We start from the raw sequence: 22606 nt of genomic DNA on the forward strand, positions 1-22606 counted from the left end.
AGGAGACTCGCGAGCGATTCCGGCAGGTTTGGTGACGGAGGGGGGTTGCGGCTGCGGTGGAGCCCGTCCCGCGTCTCGCCCGCGCTTCACCTGGCCGCAAAGTTTGAGAGGCTTCGGCGTGTCTTTGTTTGAAAGGCGAGCGAGGTTGGGGGTGTTTTTCCCTAGAGTTCGGGGGGATCTTTATATCCGCGCCACGACACCCGCTGCCTGCGGGGGGTCTCCGCGGGCTGGCTCGGACGCTGCTAAGAATATCGGCAATAATAATGTGTTTGGAAAGAGTTTTTATTATGGGGCTGTCGTCTTCTGGGAGCTGAGAAATTCCTGGGTACGGACGGTTTAGCGAGGCGGGTGGCGGGAGCTCCATCAGCCGCTCGCATCCGCTCCCGGCCCCGCGTCCGCCCTCGCTGCGGGATGCTCCCCCGGCCCCGGCAAACTTCAGATGTTTCTCGGATATTTCTTTTCTCCCCGATCCGTCTCCCTTGTCTGGGTGATGAACAAACGCGCCTCTGTCTCGTCTCCCCTCTCCCCCTCTCTCCCGCTAAAAGAGAAAAGGCGCTTCAGAAAGTGCTGCGTTAGCAGCAGATTGCTCTGAATATTTCTTTTGGTGGTAGGAAATCTGGTTTGAGTTGGCAGGCGCGTTCTGAAGGTGTGTGTAGGACGGAACAAGTGGAGTGTAATTGGTTTTTCTTTTTCCATTTGGGAGTGATTCTTTATTTTTCTTTTCTTTTCCCCTTTTGAAAGAAAATACACGAAGGGCCGTCTGCCCCGTCCTTCCCGTGCGCCTTTAAATACGGATAAAATGTGTGGAGGGGAAAGCAGGAATCGCTCACAGGCGCCTGCGAGGTCCCCTTTGCTCCGAGTGGTGCTTGGGAAGTGGCTGCTTCCAAAACTTGCACTGGGAATTGCTTTATTTTGCTATTCTTAATATAGTCCAAGAGGAATTTGTGTCCGAATTCCTCCCAGGATCGCTCGTCGGGTTCGGGCGGCTCTTCCGTCCACCGGTCCTGCTGGGGATCGCGATGCCCAAGAGTCGCCTTGTGCCGCGCTCAGAACCAGCTCAGCGCCGCGCTCAGACCCCGCTTTTCCGCGAGCGCCGTGGAGCTGTGGGGCGTACAATAAAAATGTTATTAGTTTCTGTATTAAAAGGCTGGGTTGGTTTTTAACCCAAACCAGAAGTAGGATTTACTTTTACAAATTTCTTCTTGCGTGTTAAAAATTTACGCGAGAAATGCGTTGTGTTGTGGAGCAGGCGTGTGATGTGAAATCAGCCCAGCGCGTGTGTGGCGCGGTCGGTGTGACCCGGTCCCGGGTGTTCGCGTGGCCGCGTCCCCCTCGTGCCTCCCGTGTTCCCAGTTTAACGCAGCGAAGTCTCGGGCTCTTCTGAAATCAAACTCTTAATTTGTTTTGGTTTATTTATTATTTTTTTATTTCCCACCCCACCTTAAAGTCCATCAAAAAAATGCAACAAGCCCTCAGGGGTGGGTGGTGAAAATAGTCAGATTTGGAAAATCTATCCCATTTCCCTTTTTCTGCATTTTTGTCCGCGCTGCGTGTTGCTGGGGACGTGTGGGGGAGAGGGGCAGGATTGCTGGTGCGGGGCCGGGCAGCTTTTGTCCGGGCTCTGGAGCCCTTTGTGGCGCTGGGAAGAGCCCCCAGCGCTCCCGCAGACCGACTCCGCGCCTTTCACATGCTCCCCGGCTTTTTGTCGTTTTCATTTACTGGGTGCCGCGTGGTTTTGCTGCGGGTTCCCCCCCATGCCCAGCTCCTTTCGGTGGGTGTTTGGGACGGGGACGATCTGGGTCAGTCCCTCAGCAAAGCCCAAACCGCTGGGAGGAACCGGCCCCGGCCGCAGCGCCAAGTTGGACCCGGCGGAGGAGGGAGAAGCGCGGGAGGACGGGATCGGCGGGAGAGCCCCCCGAGCCCCTGCACCCCGGGATGTGGCACCCAACGGGGTCCCAGAGCCGGGGGGGCGGTGGGTGCCCCCGCTCGCCGGTTGGGGCGAGGGAAGGGGTGCGGTGGATGCAGCGCTGGGGCTCAGCGTGCAAACAGGGCGACGTGGAATAGAACAGATTGAAGTTGCTGCGGGGGGAGGAGGGAGGAGGGGAAGGGGCTGATCCTGATAACAAAAATCAGAAATATCAGTAACCGGCACGTCCAGCCCGTGAGCGGCTGCCCTGGGAGGACGGCGCTGGGGCTTCACGGCCCCGCTGGGAAGGGAAGAGCAGGACACGTTTAAAAAGAAATCTGGGCGACGTATAAAATCAAGTGACACTCAAATCTCCACCGCGGGCCCGCGCCCTTTCTCTGCCCGTAACCCGGCAGGAATGCGAGTGCACTCAGTTGTGAAGTTGCTGCCGGAGATCTGGGAGCTTTTCTTTGCTGCCCTGGGAGGGGACGCTCTGAGCCGCGGCTGCTGTGTCTCGGGTGGGCCGGGGCAGGCGCAGCCTTGCAGCTTTTCCTCTCCTTTTATTGTTGTTTCCCCCTTTTCCTCTTTTCTCGCTGGTGCTGCGGGGGGGTGGGGGGGGCGGGGAGCAGAGGTGCGGCGCTGGGTTTGCTTTGTGGCAGCGAGGTGGGGGGCGAGCGGAGCCCCCGCCGCACGGGCTCATTCTTCCCACCGGAGAAAGGCGGGAGAGCGCGGGGTCCCCGGCTTTTCTTTCCCTTCTTTAAAAGAAATACACGTTTGTGGCTCTTTGCGTCGCTTCTCCCGCTGCGGAGTGGGGTTGGGGAGGAGGAAATCTTTAGGGAAATTCTGTTGTTTGCGGAAGGGAGAGCCGGGCGGGCTCCGCGCCGGCAGCTGGGGGCACGGGCGGCCCCGGCTGCGGCCGCAGGTGCTCGGGGGGGTTTGCGGGGATGCTCCCGCTGCTCACACCCAGCGCCTCCCCGGGTGCGGGGTCCCACCTCCTCGGGGCCATCGCGGGGCCACCCCCCTGTGCACCGCAGCTCCCGAAGTGACCCCCTGCCCCTCGTCACCTGCCGCCCCTGGAGCTGGGAACTCCACATTTCCTGTCCCGTCTCCTTGGGTTTCCAGCTCCTCGGCGCGGCCGCGGGGGCACAGGGGGCGGGGGGCACCCCGCGGACCCTCGGGGGGGAAATAAAACTGCAAATGCACTTGGAAACCCATCGTTCTCCTCAGGAGATGTAAAATCCTCTGTGCGCTGGCGCTGGGGACCAGATGCACCTGAGAGGAGCTGCTGGAGCTGCCGGGACACAGCCCCGGGGCTGCGGCAGCGGGCAGGGCTGGGTCACCTCTTATCGCCCGGCAAACCTCCCCCCTCCCCTTGCTCCCCGCGCTGCACCTTTGGAAGTCAGATACAACTCAGAATGGGGCTGGCAGAATGGGGCTGGGCACAGCCTGGAAAACTTCCTATTCCCCCACCACTGCCAGTGTTCATTGTGTAAAATACGGCAAAGCGGGGTTTTTTTAACTTTTCCTAATTCAACCCCCTTTTGGCAATCACACAGGCAAGTCTCTGATGAAACATGTTGCTGGTGGTCAGGCTGCCCGTGACAAAAGTGTTTGCAAGTGGAACAGCATCAGGGAGAGGGGAGAATTGGGAGGCAGAAGCAGCGGAGGAGGAGAGGAGAGGAGAGCTGCTCCCCGCGGGGTCGCACCGCGGAGCCGCCTGTCCGCACGGTCGGTTTATAGAGATCCTGCTGGAGGAGGGATCAGAGCGGGGCCGGGGCTGGCGGGACGTCGCCGAGGGGCTGCGACGTGTGCGCTGACGGTGCCTGGTACCCGGGCACACGAGCCCCGTGTGTGCGAAGAGCTTGGCGCGGGGACTTGGGATCCTCTTTGTATTATTTTAAGGGAGAAAGAAACAAAAAACCCAAAGCACCAGCTGTGTCTGGGAGCAGCTCTGCCCAGTGGAGCGAGCGGGTGCCGGGTTCACCGGCCCTGGGGGACACTTGCCGCCCGGCTCTCAGTAGTGCCCTGGCGAGCTGGCGAACGGTCTGGTGCTGTGTGTCCATCCCCTCGTGCCGCCGGCTCCCAGCAGCAGCAAAAACATGAGTATTTTTGAGCAAAATAAGGGAGTGGCTGCAAAGTGGAGGAAATGTGCTCTGGTCCCGGCGCTGTCAGGGGCTCCTGTTTGTCAGGAGCGACAAGTGCCATTATAGAACTGTTTGGTTTTTTTTTTTTTGGAAGATTAATTTCAAAACCACGGAAAGATGCAAAAAAAAAGGTACTAGAGGGGGAAAAAATTCCCGCGGGGGCCCCAGTTTGGCGGCAGTTGGGAAGCTGTTTATTCTGCCTCAGTAGCCAAACCTCCTCCCCGTGAGCCGCTCTGGCGGGAGGTGGCACCGGGAGAGCGGCCGGGCTGGGAGGAGGAGGAGAGGGAGGAAGGCCCGGCGATGGGGACGCGCTCGGGGCTGCGTGCTCGGGGCTGCGTGCTCGGGGCTGCGTGCTTGGGGCTGTGCGGCAGCTCCGCGGCCCGGAGGGTGTTTTTGTTCGGGCACCGATGCTCCCGTTTCAGCAAAGCCGGGGCCGCGGGGGGGCCGCGGCCGGGATGAGCCGCTCGCCTGGAGCGGGCGGTGTTGAAACACCCTATTTCAACACACCTTTGCCAGGTCGCCGGCAGAGCCGGGTTTATCTAGTGGGATTTAACTGCGCCGAGGCCAATAAAGGCATAAAACACCAACGGTGCCGCGCGGGGAGCGAGCGCGTCCAGGGCAGCCGAGCATCGCGCTGCGGAGCCGCCCCGGGGGCCGGGAGCTGCCGGAGCCCTGACCCAAACCCCCCAGCCCTTCCCTTGCGTCCTCCGAGTCCTGGATTATTCCACAAACCGTAGATGTTAGGTGAGTGACTTTCTTTTGCCTGCGTATTGTGAATCTGCGAGCCGGGGACTGTCCTTCATTTGTTCGCCCATAGCGAGTTCTGACTGGGGAACCACCTCGCAGGAGCTGCCGAGGGCTTGGGACAAGACGGCTTCACCTTAGGAAAGAGGGACAGCGGAGGAAGGCTCGAGGTAGGTTGCTTAATGCAAATATAACCTATGAGCGAAGGATGCGCCGGGATCCCATCTGCCCGGGATGTCCCTTCCTCCTGGTGGCCCCTCGCCTTTGGTTTTGTGCCTGCGGATTGTGCGCAGCCGCCGGTCAGCGGGGATGTTTGCGCAGTGGTTTTGGGGACGTGTTTGCGCAGTGGCTGTGCCGGCGCTCCTCGGCGCGGGGTCGCTCGCTCGGCTGCTGGAGCCGGCGCTGGGCTGCCGGTCCCGCGTGTCGTGATGGGTCACGGTGCGGTGGCTGCAGCGGCCACCACGGATGTGGTTTTTGGCACAGCCCACCCTGCTCGGGCCACAGCGTCCTGGCTGCTCCTGGGGGATGCTCCTGGCTGCAGGACCGTCCCCAGACGCCATGGGGACGTGAGGCTTCAGGGACACCGTGGCCATCCTGTGGCGCCGCATCCCTGTCCCTCTCCGGCCGGTGGGGCAGGGGGCGGTGAGATGGGTGAGATGCTCCGGGCCACCCCAGGTGTCACCCCTGGGGCTGGTCCTTCCTCCAGCCGACCCCTCCGGATGCAGCCAGACCTGACGTGGGGCAGAAAGTCCCTGGAGCGCGGGGTAACTGACCTCAAATACAAATACAGCATCGTTGGGCCTGTTAAGAAATAGGAGGAGAGAAAATAAAGGGGGGAGAGTGTTCCATAACTTCTGTGCGTCCCCAACTTCGTCTTTATCTGAGGTTGTCTGCAAAGTTCTTACATTTTCTGCTTTTACCGCCAACTGCTTTCCCCACAGTGAAGTTGCTTCCTGACCAGAGCGATGCCGGTTTTATTTGGCGTTTCGGCAGCAGGACCCTGGCAGGCTGTGGTTTGGTTTAGGGGCAGGGAGGGTCTCCCCTCCTCGTCCCGTGCGCTCGGCTCCGGCTCTGCCGGGAGCGCGATGTGGCGCACCGGGCTGCGCCTGCTCCGCCTGCCACAGATGTTCACCATTAATAAATGAAAACCTCAAAATCGACACGATTTCTCATTTGGAAAACAAAAGGGGCGTTTGTCCCCTGCCGTGCGGGTGAATGTGGGGCTGGGGGAGGAGGAGGGTGCTGCTGTGCGTCCCATCGCTCCCGATTTGTCTCGGCCTCCCGGTGCCCGGTCCGGGCTCGTCCTGCCCCCGGTGGGTCCCGTGTCTCCGAAGGCTGCTCGGGGCTCTGTGGATGCAGGGGGCAGGTCGGGGTCGTTCCCTGCTCAGCACCGTTCTATTCAGGTTATTCACGCTTTTCCTTTCAAACCAGGGTGTTATTTATACCTAGCGAGGCAGAGTCTGCTTTTAGGGCCTGTTTCACAACCCCTTGGAGCCTTTCCCTTGATGCCATCGTGCTCGAGCCCTGAACAAATGTCCTTTTCCCTGGGAAGTGGAGCCGCGGCTCCAAATCTGGGTCAGACTTCGGGGCTGTTGAGCAGCTGTGTCCACGGATCAAACGCCGCCGTGTTCCCGCACCACGCAGGTTCGGCACCGGTGTGAACTCCGGCTTCGCCGGCTGTGGGGCTGGCAAATGCAGCGCTGGAGCCATTTCCCCCTGGGTCACTGGGTTATAGAGCTGGTGGTTTTAAAATACTCCCTGATGAAAAGGCTGGTCCGTTTAGAAATGCAATGAGATGGAGTTTAACAGGCGAGGGGACTCGTTTGGGGATTGGCGCTGCCTTCGGGGAAGGTCGATGCCATCTGGTCACTTGTACCGGAGCGCTGGATGCTGCACTGGGGAGTGCTGGTGCTGCTCAATTTCCAGCTGTAGATTTGGGCTATGGGGAGAGGAACAGAGGGACAGAGTCCTGTCCTCTGCCCCCAGAGAGGATGTGATGTGATGATTTTGGTCTGGGGTGGAAGGGGGACGTCCCCTGAGCTGATGCATGGGGTGGCTGGTGACAGACCCCATGTCACCGTCTCCTACAGCCAGTGATGACGGAGCATGTGCTCCCCGCCGGGGGATGCGCTTTGGGGACAGGGGGACAGGGTTGTGTGTGACCCTGTCTCAGCGGGAGATGCGGGAAAATGATGTGACCTGATTGCGGAGGAGCCGGCGGGGGCCCAGCCGCGGTGCAGCTGCCGCGTGTGCCGCAGCCGGGACACCGTCCCTGGCGCCCCAGAGCCCAGGGGCCTGCGCTGGGTCCCGGGATCCCCGCTGCAGAAAGCAGCTGCTGGGGTGTCTTGCTGGGGTTCCCATCGGCCGGCGGGGGGTTCTCCCCGGGCAGAGGGACCCGTCAGAGCCGCTGGGTGCCGGGTGCCCCGAGCCCCTTTCTGCCCCAGCACCTGCACGTGGGCTCCTGGGACTGGGGCCCGTGGGCCCGGCCGAGGTGCGGGGTGGTGCAGTGTGCGATGGGGAATCATAAACTGGCGTTTTAAAGGTTACTTTTAAGAGGGGTGGAGGGAGGAAAAACTCACAGTTTTCCAAGCGTGCTTTGCCGCGAGGATGAGTGTGGCACTAGCCAACGGCACTAACCCCGGGTGTGCACAGACCCGTCTGTCCCACACCAGCGGGAAGGTCCCGGTGGCTTCTGGCCTGGAGCGTCAGCAGCCGCCGTGTGCTGCTCTCGGTGTCCGTGCACCCTGGTGCTGAGCGTGTTCCGGATCAAACCGTCCTCGGGAGGAGGCATCACCTGGGCTGGGCAGGGATTGGGGCTCAAATCTCCTCTGCCACAGGTTTGCTGCACCACCTCTGCCGATTCGCTTTAACCTCCCGTAGCTCCGTCCCGATCCATAGAGCCGGGATGCGCTGTCCGTATTCGGGAAGGTGCCGTGTCCCGGTGCACATTCTGGGGGTGCACGGGGCTCGGGAGCCCGGATGGATCAGAGCGACCTGGGAATGCTACGGTGACACCAAAGTGCTGCTGTGGGACCAGATCACCCTCCTGTGCTGCCAAAACCGTGGAGGTGCTGCCGTCGCGCCAGGAGCAGAAGCTCTGGGTGCACTGGGTCACCCTGCCGGACTCCCCGGCCAAGGGCGCTGGAGGGGACACTGGGCAGCGACGAGGACGTGGCAGCTGAACGTGGCTCATCCCGAGCACTCGGGGAAGGAGCACAGGGGACTCTGGCGTTCTCTGGGTTTTGGTGGAGGGTCTGCACGGGGAAAAACGCTTCCCCGGCCGGAGGATGCTGCGTGCCTCCCCTCGGAGCCTTGGCCTCTGCCTAATGCCCAAAATGTTAAATGCACCTTCCTGCTGCTCCACGTGACGCTGTGTCCCCGTGCCCATCGCTGCAGGCCCCGGGACAGCCGTCCCTTTGCTGAGCGCTGCTTCCCGGCTTCTAAGAAAGTGCGGGAGGAGTTGCTGGTGCTGCTCCAGGTGGAGATGTCGGGGCTGCGGGTTTGTCTTCGGGGCTGCGGGTTTGTCTTCGGGGCTGCGGGTTTGTCTTCGGTGCAGTTTGCTGCCAGGCGCTCGGGCAGCGCCGGAGACACTGAGTCCATGTGAGATGGAGCCGAGCTGTGCAGAAATAAAACCAGGAAGGTGGTTTGAAGGCGCAGAGGCGGCCCCGGCGGCGGCTGCGGGATGGAGCCGGCCTGGGGTCGTGCCTGCCTCTGATTTGGATGCAAACGAATGGACCTCAGACCTGGAGTTTGCAAGTGCCCAAGGATAGTTCTCCCCCCTACTGCCTTTTTTCTTCTCCCTCCTTGTGAGCAGCATTATTTCTGGATGGAAACCAGGCCCCTTCCTGCATAGAAATGGGATGTGCAGTAGAAACCATCAACGTGCGGCAGGGAGCATGTTAAATAGAGCGTTTTCTGGATGAATTTTTGTCCAAATGTGACAGAGTCTGGGAAAACTTGTGGCCTCTGAGTTCCTCCCTCCTGCTCGATAGGCAAGGTGGCTTGGTTCCCCTGCCCTCCAGAGTAAAGGCCAGAAGAGACTTTGAGCAACGTCCAGCTCGACTTCACACAAACTCGGCTGGGAGATTTCGCTCGGGGTTTGACCTGCGGGTTCCGTCCCAGCGCCGGGTCGCTCGCACCCACGGCTCCACGGGCCTGGTCTGTCTGTCCCGGGCCTGGTCCGTCTGTCCCGCACCTGCCCCGGGTCGTTCCCGTCCTCCCTCTGCCTGGAGGGGCTGGGCAGGGGAGCTCCTGGTGCGTGCAGGGCGTGTTGCGTGTGCAGGGCGTGTTGCGTGTGCAAGGCGAGTGCAGGGCGTGTTGCGTGTGCAGGGCGTGTTGCGTGTGCAGAGCGTGTTGCGTGTGCAGAGCGTGTTGCGTGTGCCAGGCACGTGCTGGAGGATCTTTTGCGCAGTGCTGGTGCGATGTTGCGGGGATGGAGGCGGGTGCTGGCGCGGGGCCCTGGGGTGATGTCCAGGCGCGTGTGTGCGTGTGCAAGCGTGTGCACAAGCGTGTACGTGTACAAACATGCACAGTGTGTAGAAGCGTGTGTGCAAACGTGTATGACGTGCGTGTGCGAAAGCGTGTGTGTGCGAGCATGCGCCATGTGCACCATGTGTGTGCAAACGTGCACCTGCGTGCAAGCGCGCAGTGTTGGAATCACACGTTCTCCCTCCTGTTTGGGTTTTTTCCTGGGAGTTTGGAGCATCTTTTTGTTCCCTATGAATTTTTTCCCCACCTTATTCATTAGCATTTTTGTTAATTAGATTGTGATGGGGAACGGTCTCTATTCAAAAGGAGAACCTCAGAGCCGCGTTTTTACAGCGCGTGTGCGTTTCGGGGTGGGGGCGAAGAGCACAGATGCTTGAAAGAAATGATTTTAAAATAATTTCTTCATAAAGCTCTTTAAACAGCAAAGCCCGAGTCCCCTCCCCCACCTCGGCCACCCCCCGGCCCCCCCTAATTAAACGATTTGAATTTTCACGTTAACCGCTTGGTGCTTCCTCGGCGCCTCAGATGATTAGAAAGGGATATTCATTTATGCCTTTTAAACGCCGCCCCGATTAAAATCAGAGAGATTTTTTCCTTCATCAAAATCTAACATCCTTGAAAAATTAATTTGATGCCTCTTGTTATCAATTAATTGAATCTCGTTGGGAGAGAGGCCTGTGCGGCGGGGGGCTGGAGCCGGCCCTTCTGTTCTGAGCCGCTTCCCCCCGCTCCGCCGCTGCCAAACAGCGATGTTATAAAACTGCCTTTTTCTTATATATATTATTTTTACTCATCTCATAAAATAAATGAATTAAACTTGGTCTCTCTCCCCACCCTCCTCCCCCATTCCCTTGAGTTCTCCTGTATAAAGGACCCTTTTCTCCTTCCTGTCTCTCATCCCTGTTTCCTATAACTTCGGAGACGGGGAGGGACACGCAGTTGGGGCTGGAGCGCGTTGGCGGGGCGGCGGGCCCGGCCTCCTCCTTTCTTCAGCGGGATACGGGAGATTTCATTTGAATCTCCCTGTTCTCAATGACGAGCGCCCGGCTCCGCTCTGTCCTCTGCCTCGGCAGCCGGAGAAGTGATTTTCCTTTCTTTAATATTTCAGCTCTTCCCCCGAGCCGGGCCGCCTGCTTTTTTGTTCTAATAGACTTTTTCTCCCTCTATTAAACTTTTCCAATCTTCATCCCTTTATTTTTTTCCTTCCCAACTCTTTAACCAAAAAAAGAAAAAAAAAAAAAAAGGAAAAGTTATAAAATGTAAAGAACTGGGTCATTCATGAAGTTATTGAAATAGCTTAAAAAATAGCATTAGCTGGGTTCTTGCTCTCCTTGGTTACCTTTAGGTCCAGGCTCCTCCCTGGTGCCCCCGTTATTTCTGTCCCATTGTGGGTCCGTGGCGGTTTGGTGGTGACTGGGGTGCCGGGGGTCACGGTTTGGTGGTGACTGGGGTGCATTTTCTGGGGTGATCTGGTGCCCCCCATGCCGTGTGCTGTCCTGTCCATCCGCATGGCCAGGGGTTCAGTGCCGGGCTGGATTTGGGGTTCCACACGTGAGAGATGCTGTTGCCTGTTCCCAGCCCTGCCCGCCCTCCCTTGGGTGCCTGTTCTGCTCCCACCGGCGGTACCCAGGATTTTGGGGGTGCTCTATGAGGGCTGGTGAGAGGGGACGTCCCTATTCCCATGGGCTGCAGGCTGTTTTCTCTTTGAGTTCCCATTTGGAACACACTGGGCAGAACGAAAGCAAGTTTTTGGAGATGGGAAATTGGGATGGGCTTTGACCTCCATCCCTGCTGCCAGCGCCCGATCCTGGTGCCGCGGGAGCCGATGTAGCTCCATGGGGGTTCCCGGCGCTTGGGCTTGGACCCCAGCCTTGTTCGCTCCACCTGCTGGGGTGCAGATGCTCCCCCTGCACCCCGACCCATTGGGATGCTCCACCTGCACCCCAACCCACCAGGATGCTCCGGCACGGCCGCGGTGCCGTCACCAGGTGCAGCACCGGCACCCACCGAGGGTCCCCCCGGGCCCACACATGCGGCTCCGGGCAGCGAGGCGGGAGCCCCCGTGCACCACGTCACTATTTAATTAGACGTCCCTGATTAACAAAACTTGGCGTTCGGCTTCCTCCTGCCCTCATCTTTCCTGGCTCCGAATCAATGGCTTTGATATGCTAATTAGGGAGTAATTTAATTTCAAAAGGCCGCAATTAACAAGGGTGTTGTGGACATGCTGTAGTTAAGCGGCGTAATCTAATTTGCATTAGTAACAAGCAGGGACTAATTAGAAGCTTAATTAGACACTTAGACGGCTCTTGTGTTTACTTTCTTAATGAGATGGAGTGGGGCTCTCTTTTTTTTAATCTTTTCGAGAGCGCAGCGAGGAAGCGCAGGATGGAGCAGCGGCCCCGGCGCCCAGCGCGTGCCCGGCACCGGCCCGGCGCGTCCGGCCAGCCCGCGGCGCGGCTGCCCGCGGAGCTCGGCGTGGACCGGGACGGCTGCGGCTCCGGGGTGCCCGTGTCCCCACGTGGGACGCCTCGTTGTGCATTGGGAGCTGGATGCGGCCGGGGCGTCCTCGCTGCTGCGAGGGTGCGAGCTCCGGAGCGCCAAGGATGCTCCGAGGGAGACGCGTTGGCGAGACGTGTCCCCGCGTCCTGCTGACCGGCACCGCGCGGTCCCCGAGGCTTCCCTTGCTGATCTCCAGGCTCTTCGAATGGAGTGACCCACCTTTCGGGGAGGAAAGAGCCTCGCCGCGGTGTTTCTCGCTTGACTTCTGCGTAGCGGCAAGAGCCATCCGCTGCCTGGCGGTCGCTGTGGCCGGGGCGGCACCGCGGAGCAGAGCGGAGGGTGCGGGTCAGCCCGCCGGCGGGGACGAGCGCCCGGAGGTTGGTTCTTCCCAAAGAAGTTGCTGGGAGCGAGATGAAAGAGGGAGATGAAAGTGCCCAGAGGTGAGATCCCATTAAAGCGGTGCCCGGGCTTAGCCAGTCCTTGGTTCCTTAAATCTCTTCTTAATTTACGGTAATGCTCTAGATTCGTTTCAGCTCCCCCAGACTTTTATTTTAATCCCCTTTCCACATTTCCATGTGTTTATGTGTTAATTAAAGGGTAAAAAGCCACTCTCTGAGCAATCCCGGCTGCTGCTTCTCTTCAAGCCAAAGCCTTTTAAGATTAGCGAGCCGCTTCCTAAAGCCTCGGCGGTGCCGGATCCGGACGGGCAGGTTGCTCAACTTTCCATAGCTGGGAGCAGATCCGGTGCTGGGATCAAGTCCTCACTCCTCCCAGCCGCGCGGAGGAGCATCCGCGGCACTTCCAACGCCCGTGCCTGGATTTGCTCGCTCCGTGCTCCTGCATCCCGCACCGGTACCCACGGCAGAGGCTGCCGGCACGTCTGGCTCCTGCGCCGGAGCGAGAGCCCTCGCTGTGCCGCGGGGGAACCCTGTTCCTCTGCGGGACTTGGCGAGGCTGGAACTGGGAGGAAGCGTCTGGAGAACCGCTTTGTGGCTGGATGTGTGGGAAGGGTGGAAGGAGCCTGCGGAGCGTGACGGTAGCGGGGTGCTCGCAAACGCGCCGTGTCACCCGCGTCCTCTGTGCTGTCCCTCGCAAAGCGCCATTCAGCGCTGGGGACTCGCTGGGCTCGTGGGGACGTGGAGGGAGCGTTTTCCCACCCGTGGTCCCCACTGCTCATCCTCCTCCCTCCCGGGAGGTGGTTTTGAGTTGGGGATGCTCTCGGTTTTGCATCGGGGGAAACCAAAGGCCGTGGGGCACCCATTGCTGCCAACTGGGGATGGGGACAGGGGCATGGGGACAGGGACCCGCTGGCAGCGGGGAGGGGACGCCCGTGCCACTGTGTCCACACGCAGCGCCGGTCCTGCTGGCAGCCTGGGAAGGGCAGCCCGAAGTTACGGAGCCCCTGAGGACCACGGTGTTGAGGGGGTTCAAAAGTAGGAGAAGCCGCTGAAATGGGTGGTGAGGCAGCTGGTTCGTGGGAGCTCGTGCTCTTGGCTGCCCCTGGTTTTGCGTGTCCCGAGCACTAGAAGTGCCGTTTGCTTGTGGCCTCTGCGGAGCTGAACCAGGGGGGGAGCGGCATCGCCTCGGGGGGTGTGGATGCCCCAAAATTCATCGGAAGTTCTGGGGGAGAAATTGCTCTGTAAATGCTTAATGTCCTAAAGACTCCACGTGCAGGAGCCCCGGCCGCTGATCCACACCCTCCCTCCCAGGGAAGCTCTGGGCATCCATCAGTCTGGTAATTGCGTTAATTAGAGGGTGTGGAGGTGTTAATTGGAAACCCCTGGTATGGTGGCTGTTTGGGGGGGTGGTGTCAATAAAAAGGAATTGATGACTCGGCATGGCGTGTGCTGTGCAGGTTAGCGCCGAGTCGGGATGTCAAGGAAACGTTACTGCTCAGATGAAGCAATTGTTAATTAGGAAGCAACGGTAATTAATACACTCTCATTGCCATATGGTACTGCTAAAGGCAGGGGGATTCTTCACTGCATTGGTAATTCTCTGTTTCCATTTCTTTGTCCTGCCAAAGGTGTGCGTTTAAGTAATGGTGAAAAAAAAGGCAGAGTGCTTATTCAGTGAAGCGATTTTAAGTCTGAAATGGCAATTAGCAATCCATTTGTGCAGCTTCTGGTGCTCGTTGCCATTAGAGGGGTCTCCTCCCCTCCCCTTACAAGTAAACCCATCCTTTTGTACTGTATCTGGTGTGTCTGCTCTGGCGTGTGACGGCCCCGCGCGGTGCCTGGGGAGGCTCCGATCCTGGTGAACCCCGGGTCCCGGTGCGCGCATCCCAAACTGCCGGCTGTGTTTGACGCGGGACGGGTGAGAGCGGGAGCCGGGGTGCGGCGGAGCCCTCGCGCTGAGCGGGGTCACGCGTGCGCCGCAGCCGCCTCGCGCTCTTCCCAACGCGGCTTCAGCGTCCCGGCCAGCCCTGCCCGCGGAAGGGCTCCCTCCCAATTTAAATTGACTTTAGAACATTGCAGACGCTGCCTTCATTTTTTTTTTTTCTTTAAGGTTTTGTAAAACTTTTATATGAATGGAAAGATTTTTATTATTATTATTATTATTACTTTCTTTTATGACTTCCCTTGCCGCGCTGGGAACCCGGACGCACCAGCATCCCGCTGGGCTCGTGAATGGGAAGCGGAGTTTTACTGGGCTTGGAGAGGGAGCCCAACCGGCCGGGTGTCGCCCCGCGGGGTCCCGGCGTCACCCGGTGGGGCCGGCACAGCCCGGCCAGCCCGCGGTCCCAGCTCCGCGGACCCAGCTCCGCGGTCCCAGCTCCGCCGCAGCAGAGATTTCCTCCCAATTCCCAAGAGTTCAGCTTCGATTTGTGCCCCGAAGCCAGGAAAGTTTTATATCCTTTCCAGAAACTTTTTTTTAATACTTCCTGTTGTAACTCTGGATATTCTTGTTCTCCATGTAAAAGTCAGATCCCTTTTTGAGTGCTGCCGAGTTCCTGGCCCTGGCGATGCCTTGGACGCGGCAGAGCCCGGCGGGGCCGCCCGCCCGCCCAACACGGAGCAGGCGGCGGAGATTTGGAAGGAAAACGAGAAAAGCAACGGCAATAATTTAGTATTTCTGCAGGCTCTTGTTTGACACCTGCGGGGGGAGAAAACGTAGGTTTGGAGGCTGAAAGGTGTTTTATTTCTTCCAGCATCCGTAGGCGACGGCCCGTCCTGTCCCGGTCCCTCCTCGGGAAGCTGCTCCGGCCGCCGCGTGCCCGTCCCGGCTCCTGCGCTTCCAGTAAACCCGTTAACCTTGAGCCGTCCCGCGGCCACCGCTGTGTCACCCTCGTGTCACCCTCGTGTCACCCCGCGCGGGTGCGGTGGCGCCGGGGCTGCGGGAGGGAGCCGGCAGCTCCGCATGGGAATTAATGTCAGTCATATACCCTGCGGAAATGACTTTTGAAATGCATATAATCTCAAACATGCAAATGAGAAGCTTGCTTCACCCTGTTTAATATGAATGATCAGCTTCTGAATAGCTATTATTACACGCCACATTTCAGCAATTATGTTGTTCGCGGTTTGTCTTTCTGTCTTTTGGGGCTGGGGGGGAGATGGGGAAAAAAAAAAAAGAAGAAAAAGGGAGAAACAGTATTTCTTCTCCCTGTCCCCGTGTCTTTATTCCCTCGTGTTTCAAACTCTGCGGGCGCGGCGGGGAGCACCGAGGGCGCCGCGGTACCTGCTGGCGGGGAAGGACGCGATCAAACCCGCCTCCTGCTTTCCTGCAGAGCAAAGTGTGTGTTGGGAGGAGGGGGAGCCCCCGGGCTCGGGGGTCCCGGTGACCCCCACCGCGTGGGTGGGACGCGGCCCCGGCGCTCGGCTGGTTTGGGTGCTGGACGTGGTGGGTGTTTCTTCTGCTGTCAGCCCGAAATCCGGGAGTTTCTTCTGGAGTGGAAACCCTGGGGTTTACAGCTGGCAAATCAAACCCAACCGAGCAAGGACTCTTCATCTTATCAGTTTAAACCTGACCCCTGTAGCTGCTGGGGAGTCCCTCCCGTGCGGGTGCTCCCCAGCTGGGCGCGGGGTCGGGAGCCGGCGTTGGCCGCACGGGGCTCGGGCGCCGCGCTGGAGCTGGTTGGGGCTCAGACGCGGAGGGTGTTGCGGCCCCTGCGCCGCGGATCGAAGCGCGAAGGACCCGGCTCGGTCCTTGCAGGGCACGGAGGGTCGAGGGGAACGGGGGCTTTCCCGGCTGGCGTTTGCTGAAGCGCTGCCCTGTTCCCGTTCTGCTCCGTCGCAGCTCCGCGGTACCTTTGCTTTTCCTCAACCGCGCAGCAAACTTTCTGCCGGCTGATTTTTTGCGCTGCTTTGCTGGGAGCTGAAGCCTTTGTGGAAGCGTGTCAACTTTGTTGAGATTTTCATGGTGAAATATGTGGCGCGGGCTCCGTGTGTTTGGTGCGCAGCCCCGCTGGAGCTTCAGCTTTGCCATCTCCAGCTTCTCAAAGTGAAATATTTTGCAATTCTGTGAAAAATGCTTGAGTTCCTGGGGTTTGATGTCGTGCGTCAGGCTGGGAGAAAGCTGCAAACGCCGTGTTTTCCTAAGGGACGGGTTGCACTTGCTTCGCCCCGTCGCTGCAGGGCTGGCAGCGAGTCCATGGCAGCTCACACCGCCGCACGTTTGTTTTTTGGAGCAAATTGAACGCAGCTAAAACTGGCCGGGGTTTGCCATCCCAGCGCTGCGTGGAGCTGCCAGCGCTGGCGGAGGTGAGGCCGCCAAGCAGCGATTGCCAACTCTGCTCTCTCCTCCCCAGGTCCTGCTAGCGAGTCATGATGGTTGAATCCGCCTCGGAGACGATCCGCTCCGCTCCTGCCAGCCAGAACGGGGTCAGCAGCCTCAGCAACCAGCCCGATGGCGGCGGGGGCGGCGGAGGCGCCGGGGGGCGCGAAGGAGCCGCCAGCGGGGAGACCAACGGCGAGATGAGCCCCGTGGAGCTCCTGCACTTCCAGCAGCAGCAGGTGGGAGGGCCGGCCCGCGTCCTGCTCCCACCGGCCTCGCACAAGGCGACGTGGGAGCGGGTCCTTTGAGGGCTTGGGTTTGGGGGCAGACACCCCATTTCAGCCTCCCCTCATCCCCAGGGCTGCCGCGGGAGATGGGTTGCACAGCTCATCCCGGGGTGCAAGTGCTGCCCCAAAACGCCGGTGCCCGTCCTTCGGGGTGCACATCCCTGGGGAGGTGGAGCCCGACCCCCCGTGCAGCTCGTGGGCCGGCACCTGCTGCATTTGGGGGCAGGTCCTGCCCGCGCTGGCGGCTCTGCCTGCTCGGCCATCGGCAGGAAAACCGGGCAGGCAAAGCGCAAAGGCCTGTTGGCTGTAAAACGAGGAGCAGGTTTCCTCTGAGCCTGTATTGGGTGAAGCGGGGGGGTGACCAGGGCCGGCCCCTCATTCTCTGGGGCTGCTGGTGCCTTCAGCTGAAGCGCTGAGCTCACACGCGTGGCGTAAAACACGTGTGACGTGTGCGTGTGACGGCTCCGTCCTTGTCACCCCGCACCGTGCGCGCCGGGGCCGGGGGGGCCTGCAGGTTACCTTTCAAAACAAACTTTGGCAAAAACATAAATTTTCCTCCTCAGATACTAAATAAGGCAATGATCCCTGCTTCGTATGGAGATCGCCTCCCTAAGCCATAAATTCCAGCGTGAAAGCTGTAAAAAATTGCTGTGTCTGATACTTTAGTAGTGAGTGCTGTAAATCCATTACCTGAATAACAGCCGTTTCTCACGCAGTTAAGCCCCTGTTCCCCTGATCTGAAGGGTAATCATGCGTGTAATGCTGCTGCGAGTCACCCCTGCCGGAGCCGCAGCCGCAGCCGCGCCGGGACGGCCCCGACGTCCCTGAGCTGGAGACGGGGGGACAGAAAACGCTGGTTCCTGCGCGGCCGAAGCGGTGCAGGTGGGGGGCGGGCGCTGTGGTGCTGAAACGGGGGTGTCTCCTCCGGAAAATAAGGAAAAAAGGGGCTTTTTCAGCGCGGAGCGCTGCTGCTGGTGGCTCAGCCCTGTGGATGCTGCTCCCCGAGCGCACCCCGCAAATCCCGCCCAAGGCACGGCCGGGGTTTAGTGTCACCCTTCTGCATTTCTTTGGGATTCCCAGGGTAATTAACCTGGGAATTTCACTGGCAATGTGGAATTATTAAGGTGGAGGGTTTGGTAAACTTCCAAAAAACAGATGACATCTGCAATGCACCTTGGGGGTGAAAAAAGAAACATCCTGAAGACTATTAATCTTCATGCTTCAGGGAACAGGCTGAGCACCAGCTGGGGTCAGGAATAAATGTCCCCATCTAGAGAGTTTTGCACAATTAGGTGCTTTATGGAGGCTTTGCACCATCCTCGGGAGCATCCAGCGTTCGCAGGCTCCCGCGCCACTGGCTGTTCCCGTCTGACAGTTTCTCCGTCCCAGCTCCGCCGCAGCTCCTGCAGCCTTGGTGCTCAATCCTTATTTAACAGGAGGGAGCCTGGAGGGGTGTGGACCCGCCACTCAACCCCCACACCAGTGGCTTGGAGCCCCGTGTCCGTGGGGTTTGCTGGGGCACTGCTGCTCCGGGCACGTGCTCTGCCCTCGCTTGCCGCTGCTTTTGCACCTTTTGGCGAAACGAGCTGGTTTGGACCTTGTTGGGTGCCTGCAGCCCCTCCGCCTTCACCCTTTCGAAGGGTGAACCCAGGCAGCCCCGGGGCTCGTTTGCAGGTTGGTGTGGGTATGTGGGGTGCTCAGGGAACCCCCAGGCTGTTGTTTGGCCCCTGGGAAGTCCCCAGAGCAGGAGGATGCGGGTGCCGGGCAGCACCACCCGGGACAGGGGTTTCCAGCTGTGGCGCCGACCCTGCCCTGTGCGCACCGCAGCTTTTGTCACTCTGTCCGTCCTGATCCGAGTTCAGAGCATCCCGTGCTCCGGAGAGGCTGGAGGGGAGCGGGAGCCCAGCGGGATGGGTGGGGAAAGGACACCCCCTCCCCGGCTCTCCCCCAGCCCGAGGGCTGGCGTTTGGGTTAAATCCCTGGATTTCAATGGCGGGATCGGGTTGAAAAGCCTGAATAGCGCGCGCCCGCATTGTGGCGGGGTTGGCGGAGGGGAGAGGTCGGCCGGGGGCGCGGGAGGGCGGCCCGCGTTGCTGTGGGAACGCGGCGAGACCTCCGGCGTGCCGCATCCTGCGCCCGCGCCGCAGCGGCCCCGGCGCGTTCAGGGGTTTCTGAGGCGGGGACCGGCCCCTCGCCCCCCGGAATCCTCGGCTGGGCAGGGAACGGGGCGGCGGGTGACGGGGCCGTCGTGTCGCTGGGCGTCACCGGGTGCCCTGCCCACCCGGGGGGGCTGCGCTGCCCACCCGGGGCTGCTCGGTCTGTCTGACGTTTCCCTCAATTCCTGCACAGATCCCGGAGCTGGGGTTAAGCCGGGTGCAGGGGGCCGGGCGCGGGGCGCTCGGAGCGGGGGTGTCCTGGGAAAGCCCCCGGCCCCGCGCCCGCCCCGCAGCATTTCCCAGCGGGCAGCCCGGGGAAAAGGAGCCGTCTGGAAAATCCAGCTGCTCCAGCCTTGTTCTGCATGGGTTTCACTACAAAAAACCCAGCAGTTTATTGCAGACACGTGCCAAAGAAGTGTCAAGCTATCAAGCAAAACCAAGATTTTGGTTATTTTTTGAAAAAGCAGCGAATTGGACTCTTTTGGTGGTTGCAGGAGGGTGTGGAGTGGGGAGGAGAGACACTCTCTGCCATAGGAAAGATACCGCTCCATAAAACATGTGATCACATCTCAAATATATTGTGTAATCTGCTATTATTAGGGTATTTAAGATAAAAACGAGACTGGAGCACTTAAGTGAAACTCATCTCTCTATTAGGTTCCTTGATTTATAGTTGGTATTTTACTGAGGACGAATGCAGGAGGGGTTTTTCCTATTTTTAGGTTTTTTTCCTGGGGTGGGATTGTCAGGAGCGTGTTCCTGTGTTCCCCATTGGTGGGAGGGGGTTTAACCCCTCGCCTGCGAGGCCTGAGCCGTTGAGAGAGGAGGAGCCAGGTCAGGTTTTCTCGCCCTCCTGCGAGGAATTGTGCCGTTTGTGTTAATGTTGATCTCTCTGCCCGTTTGGTTCTGGTTTAGCAGGGCCAGGGCCGGGCTGGGCTGGCTGGAAGTGCTGCTCAATATGGCATCATTTACCGCTAATATCCATCTAAAAATATCCCGTGTGTGTGTTGTTTTAATGGCTCCAGTTCTGGAATGTGACGATGTCATTTTTCTGAGGTTAGTGTAAAAAACCTCTTTTTTTAACATTTTTTCATCCCTTCTCAACCTCTCTCTCCCTCCCAAAGGCACGAGGGACCAGGGACCATACAGACTCTCTCCACAGATCTTTCTGGCCACTTCCTTGCAAAATTCTTGGTTTAACATAATTTTAGGGTGGCTTTTCTCTCACTGGAGGTTAAAACCCCATGCGAAGCTTTGATCCCATCCAGGTGGAAAATCCCTGGGCTGTTTTTGGGCCGCGGTTCCATCGCAGGGCGGGCGTAACTAAAAACTGCACCCTCATCAAGTGAAATACCCGCTAGAGTGAGGCCGTTTGAAAACACCCTGGGCAAGGCTTTCCCCTGCATGTTGGATTTTGGGGAGGCCTTTCGGACAGAGCCGCGGTGTCCCCGTGCTCCTGGGTCCCCCTCCCGGTGCTCCTGTGTCCCCCTCCCGGTGCTCCCGGGTCCCCGTCCCCTGGGTCCCCATCCTGGGCGCGGGCGCCTGCTGCTCGGGGGCAGAGCCGACCAGCACCAGCTCCTGCTGGAGTGTCTGAGACATTACAAACTTTTTAATGGGATAATTTGCTGATCAAAGGGGGCCATCCAGGAGCATGATGAATTTGACACAACCCATTCGTTCCTAATTACGGGTAACATGCTAATGACTCTTGAATAACACCATGCAGCAGGATACAATTTTTTCTTGTTTAAATGGTTTTCTCTGCGGTTCGCGGAGCCGGGAGGTGAAAGCCCAGCCGCTCCTATGGGGAAACTCTTCCTGCTGCTCTCAGGTCGCGGAGCCCCGAGCGGAGGTTGTGCCGAGCGCCCCTGCGGAGGCGTCGCCACCGCCCCGCGGGTGCTGTCCTTGGCGCCGGGGGTGACAAACGCAGAGAACGGGGGGCTCTGCATCCCCACATCGGTTCTCAGGGATCCCCCCGCGGTGTGCGGCTCTGCAGCCGGTGCGGAGCGCTGGTTCTGCCGGCCGAGCGCCCCTGCGGCGCGGATGAGCCTGGAGCCGCCGCCGGGTGCGGGAGGGAGGGGGCGGCTCTGGGGGCTGCCGGAGAGGCCCCCGTGTGCAATTGTAAGGCCATGTCATTTTTTTTCCTGTAAATCTTGTAATTTCGTGCTTCAGAGCACAACAAAGTGAGAGAGCCAGCGGGGAGTGAATTACATTCCCCGCTGAGAGGCGGCGCAGGGCCGGGCCGGGGCCGCGGGGGCACCCGCCGGCCGGGCGGCGATTGGGCTCAGAAAGGGAGATTCTGGGGCAAGTCCTGCCTCCGCTTTGCGGGGCTGCTGCCGTTGCGTCTCCTGGTTCCCCCTTTGCTCTATTTCCGTACCGGCTGCAGGGATTTTTGGGGCAGGGTCCTGCCTCACCGGGTCACCCCCGCGAGCTGGTCCGTACAAACACCGGAGGAGTTTCACGTGTTGCACACACAGAAACCGAATCCACACAAAGCTCTGTCAAACAGACACGTGGAGAGATGGGTGAAGCTCAGGAGCCGCCGAGCACGCGCGGGAGGCACCGCGGCCCAGCGCCATCCCTGGGCCGGCGGCTCTGCCGCGCGCAGCCGCCCCTGAATTCCTCCACCCTTGGCTTTTAACTGCAATTACTGTTTTCATTTCAAAAAGTAATTAAAATATCAGACCTTGAGCTGTCATAACTGTCACATGGTTTTTGTGTTCGCATTACCGATGCACATCTATTACTGTTAATAACAGGGAAATAACGTGCCCGTGGAGGAGCGTGCCGAGCGCCGGGGCTGCGGCGGCCCCGGGACTCGCTCCGCGGGTTCCCACAGCAGCAAATCGCCACGTTTGTCCTCGAGGGTTTCAGTTTTTAATCGTTTGGATGAAGTGAGTTTGTTGCGAGTTAGTGGTCGTGCAGTTGTCGAGCATCCCCAGCAGCCGGAAGAGGCGACGGGCCCTGGGTGCACCCTTGGGTGCAGCACCCTTGGGTGCAGCCCCGGCGATTTGTCGTAGGATCCCGTCTGCTTTTGGGACTTGTGGGCTGCAGCTGTTGGGTTTGGGTCACTTGCTATGAAATTATAAGGGTTTTTTTAATGAAATAAGCAAGGCTGCATCTGCTCAGCCCTCAGCTCACAGGTTCAGCAGCAACTTTAAAATTACTTCTCATTTTGCAAGAGCACTTGTAACGACGCCTGTTCACGTGCAAGGAGCGGGCTGGGGGGATTTATCTACAAAAAAACCACGTGCAACATCTGGGGCGTCCTTTGCTTTCCATCCGTTGCATGCGCTTCCCTGGCAGCTCCGGGCAGACAGGGGCACAAAACGGGACCTTTGGTTAAACCGCAGGTAACGAGGCTCCGTGGATGCTCCGTTTGAGGGGTGCTCTGTTTGAGGTGCTGTGTTGGAGGGGGTGCTGTGTTGGAGGGGGTGCTGTGTTGGAGGGGGTGCTCCATTTGAAGGGTGCTCTGTTGGAGGGGGTGCTCTGTTGGAGGGGGTGCTCTGTTGGAGGGGTGCTCTGTTGGAGGGGGTGCTCCATTTGAGGGGTGCTCTGTTGGAGGGGTGCTCTGTTTGGGGTGCTCCGTTGGAGGGCGCCGGGGGTGCTCCTTGCCTTGCAGCGGTTAAACAAGCAGGCGAGCGGAGCGGAGCTGCGTGCTGA

General features: G+C 59.4%; 1 protein-coding gene across 5 annotated transcripts in view; it reads left to right on the plus strand.

Annotated features, from left to right (window-relative positions):
* The window catches only part of FOXP4 (forkhead box P4), a 53063-nt gene that overhangs the window by 1193 nt on the left and 29264 nt on the right, over nucleotides 1-22606 (plus strand). For 4 of the 5 annotated variants that reach the window (XM_082068947.1, XM_082068948.1, XM_082068949.1 and 1 more), the window contains exon 2: nucleotides 16535-16739. The exons of the other annotated variant lie outside the window; for it this stretch is intronic. In XM_082068947.1, the coding sequence (XP_081925073.1) occupies nucleotides 16551-16739 (189 nt within the window). In that variant the 5' untranslated portion in view covers nucleotides 16535-16550. The remainder of the gene's footprint in view (nucleotides 1-16534; nucleotides 16740-22606) is intronic. 5 annotated transcript variants of the gene reach the window in all.

This window comes from Streptopelia decaocto (assembly GCF_964273445.1).
Source record: "Streptopelia decaocto genome assembly, chromosome: 19".
Classification (NCBI taxonomy): domain Eukaryota; kingdom Metazoa; phylum Chordata; class Aves; order Columbiformes; family Columbidae; genus Streptopelia; species Streptopelia decaocto.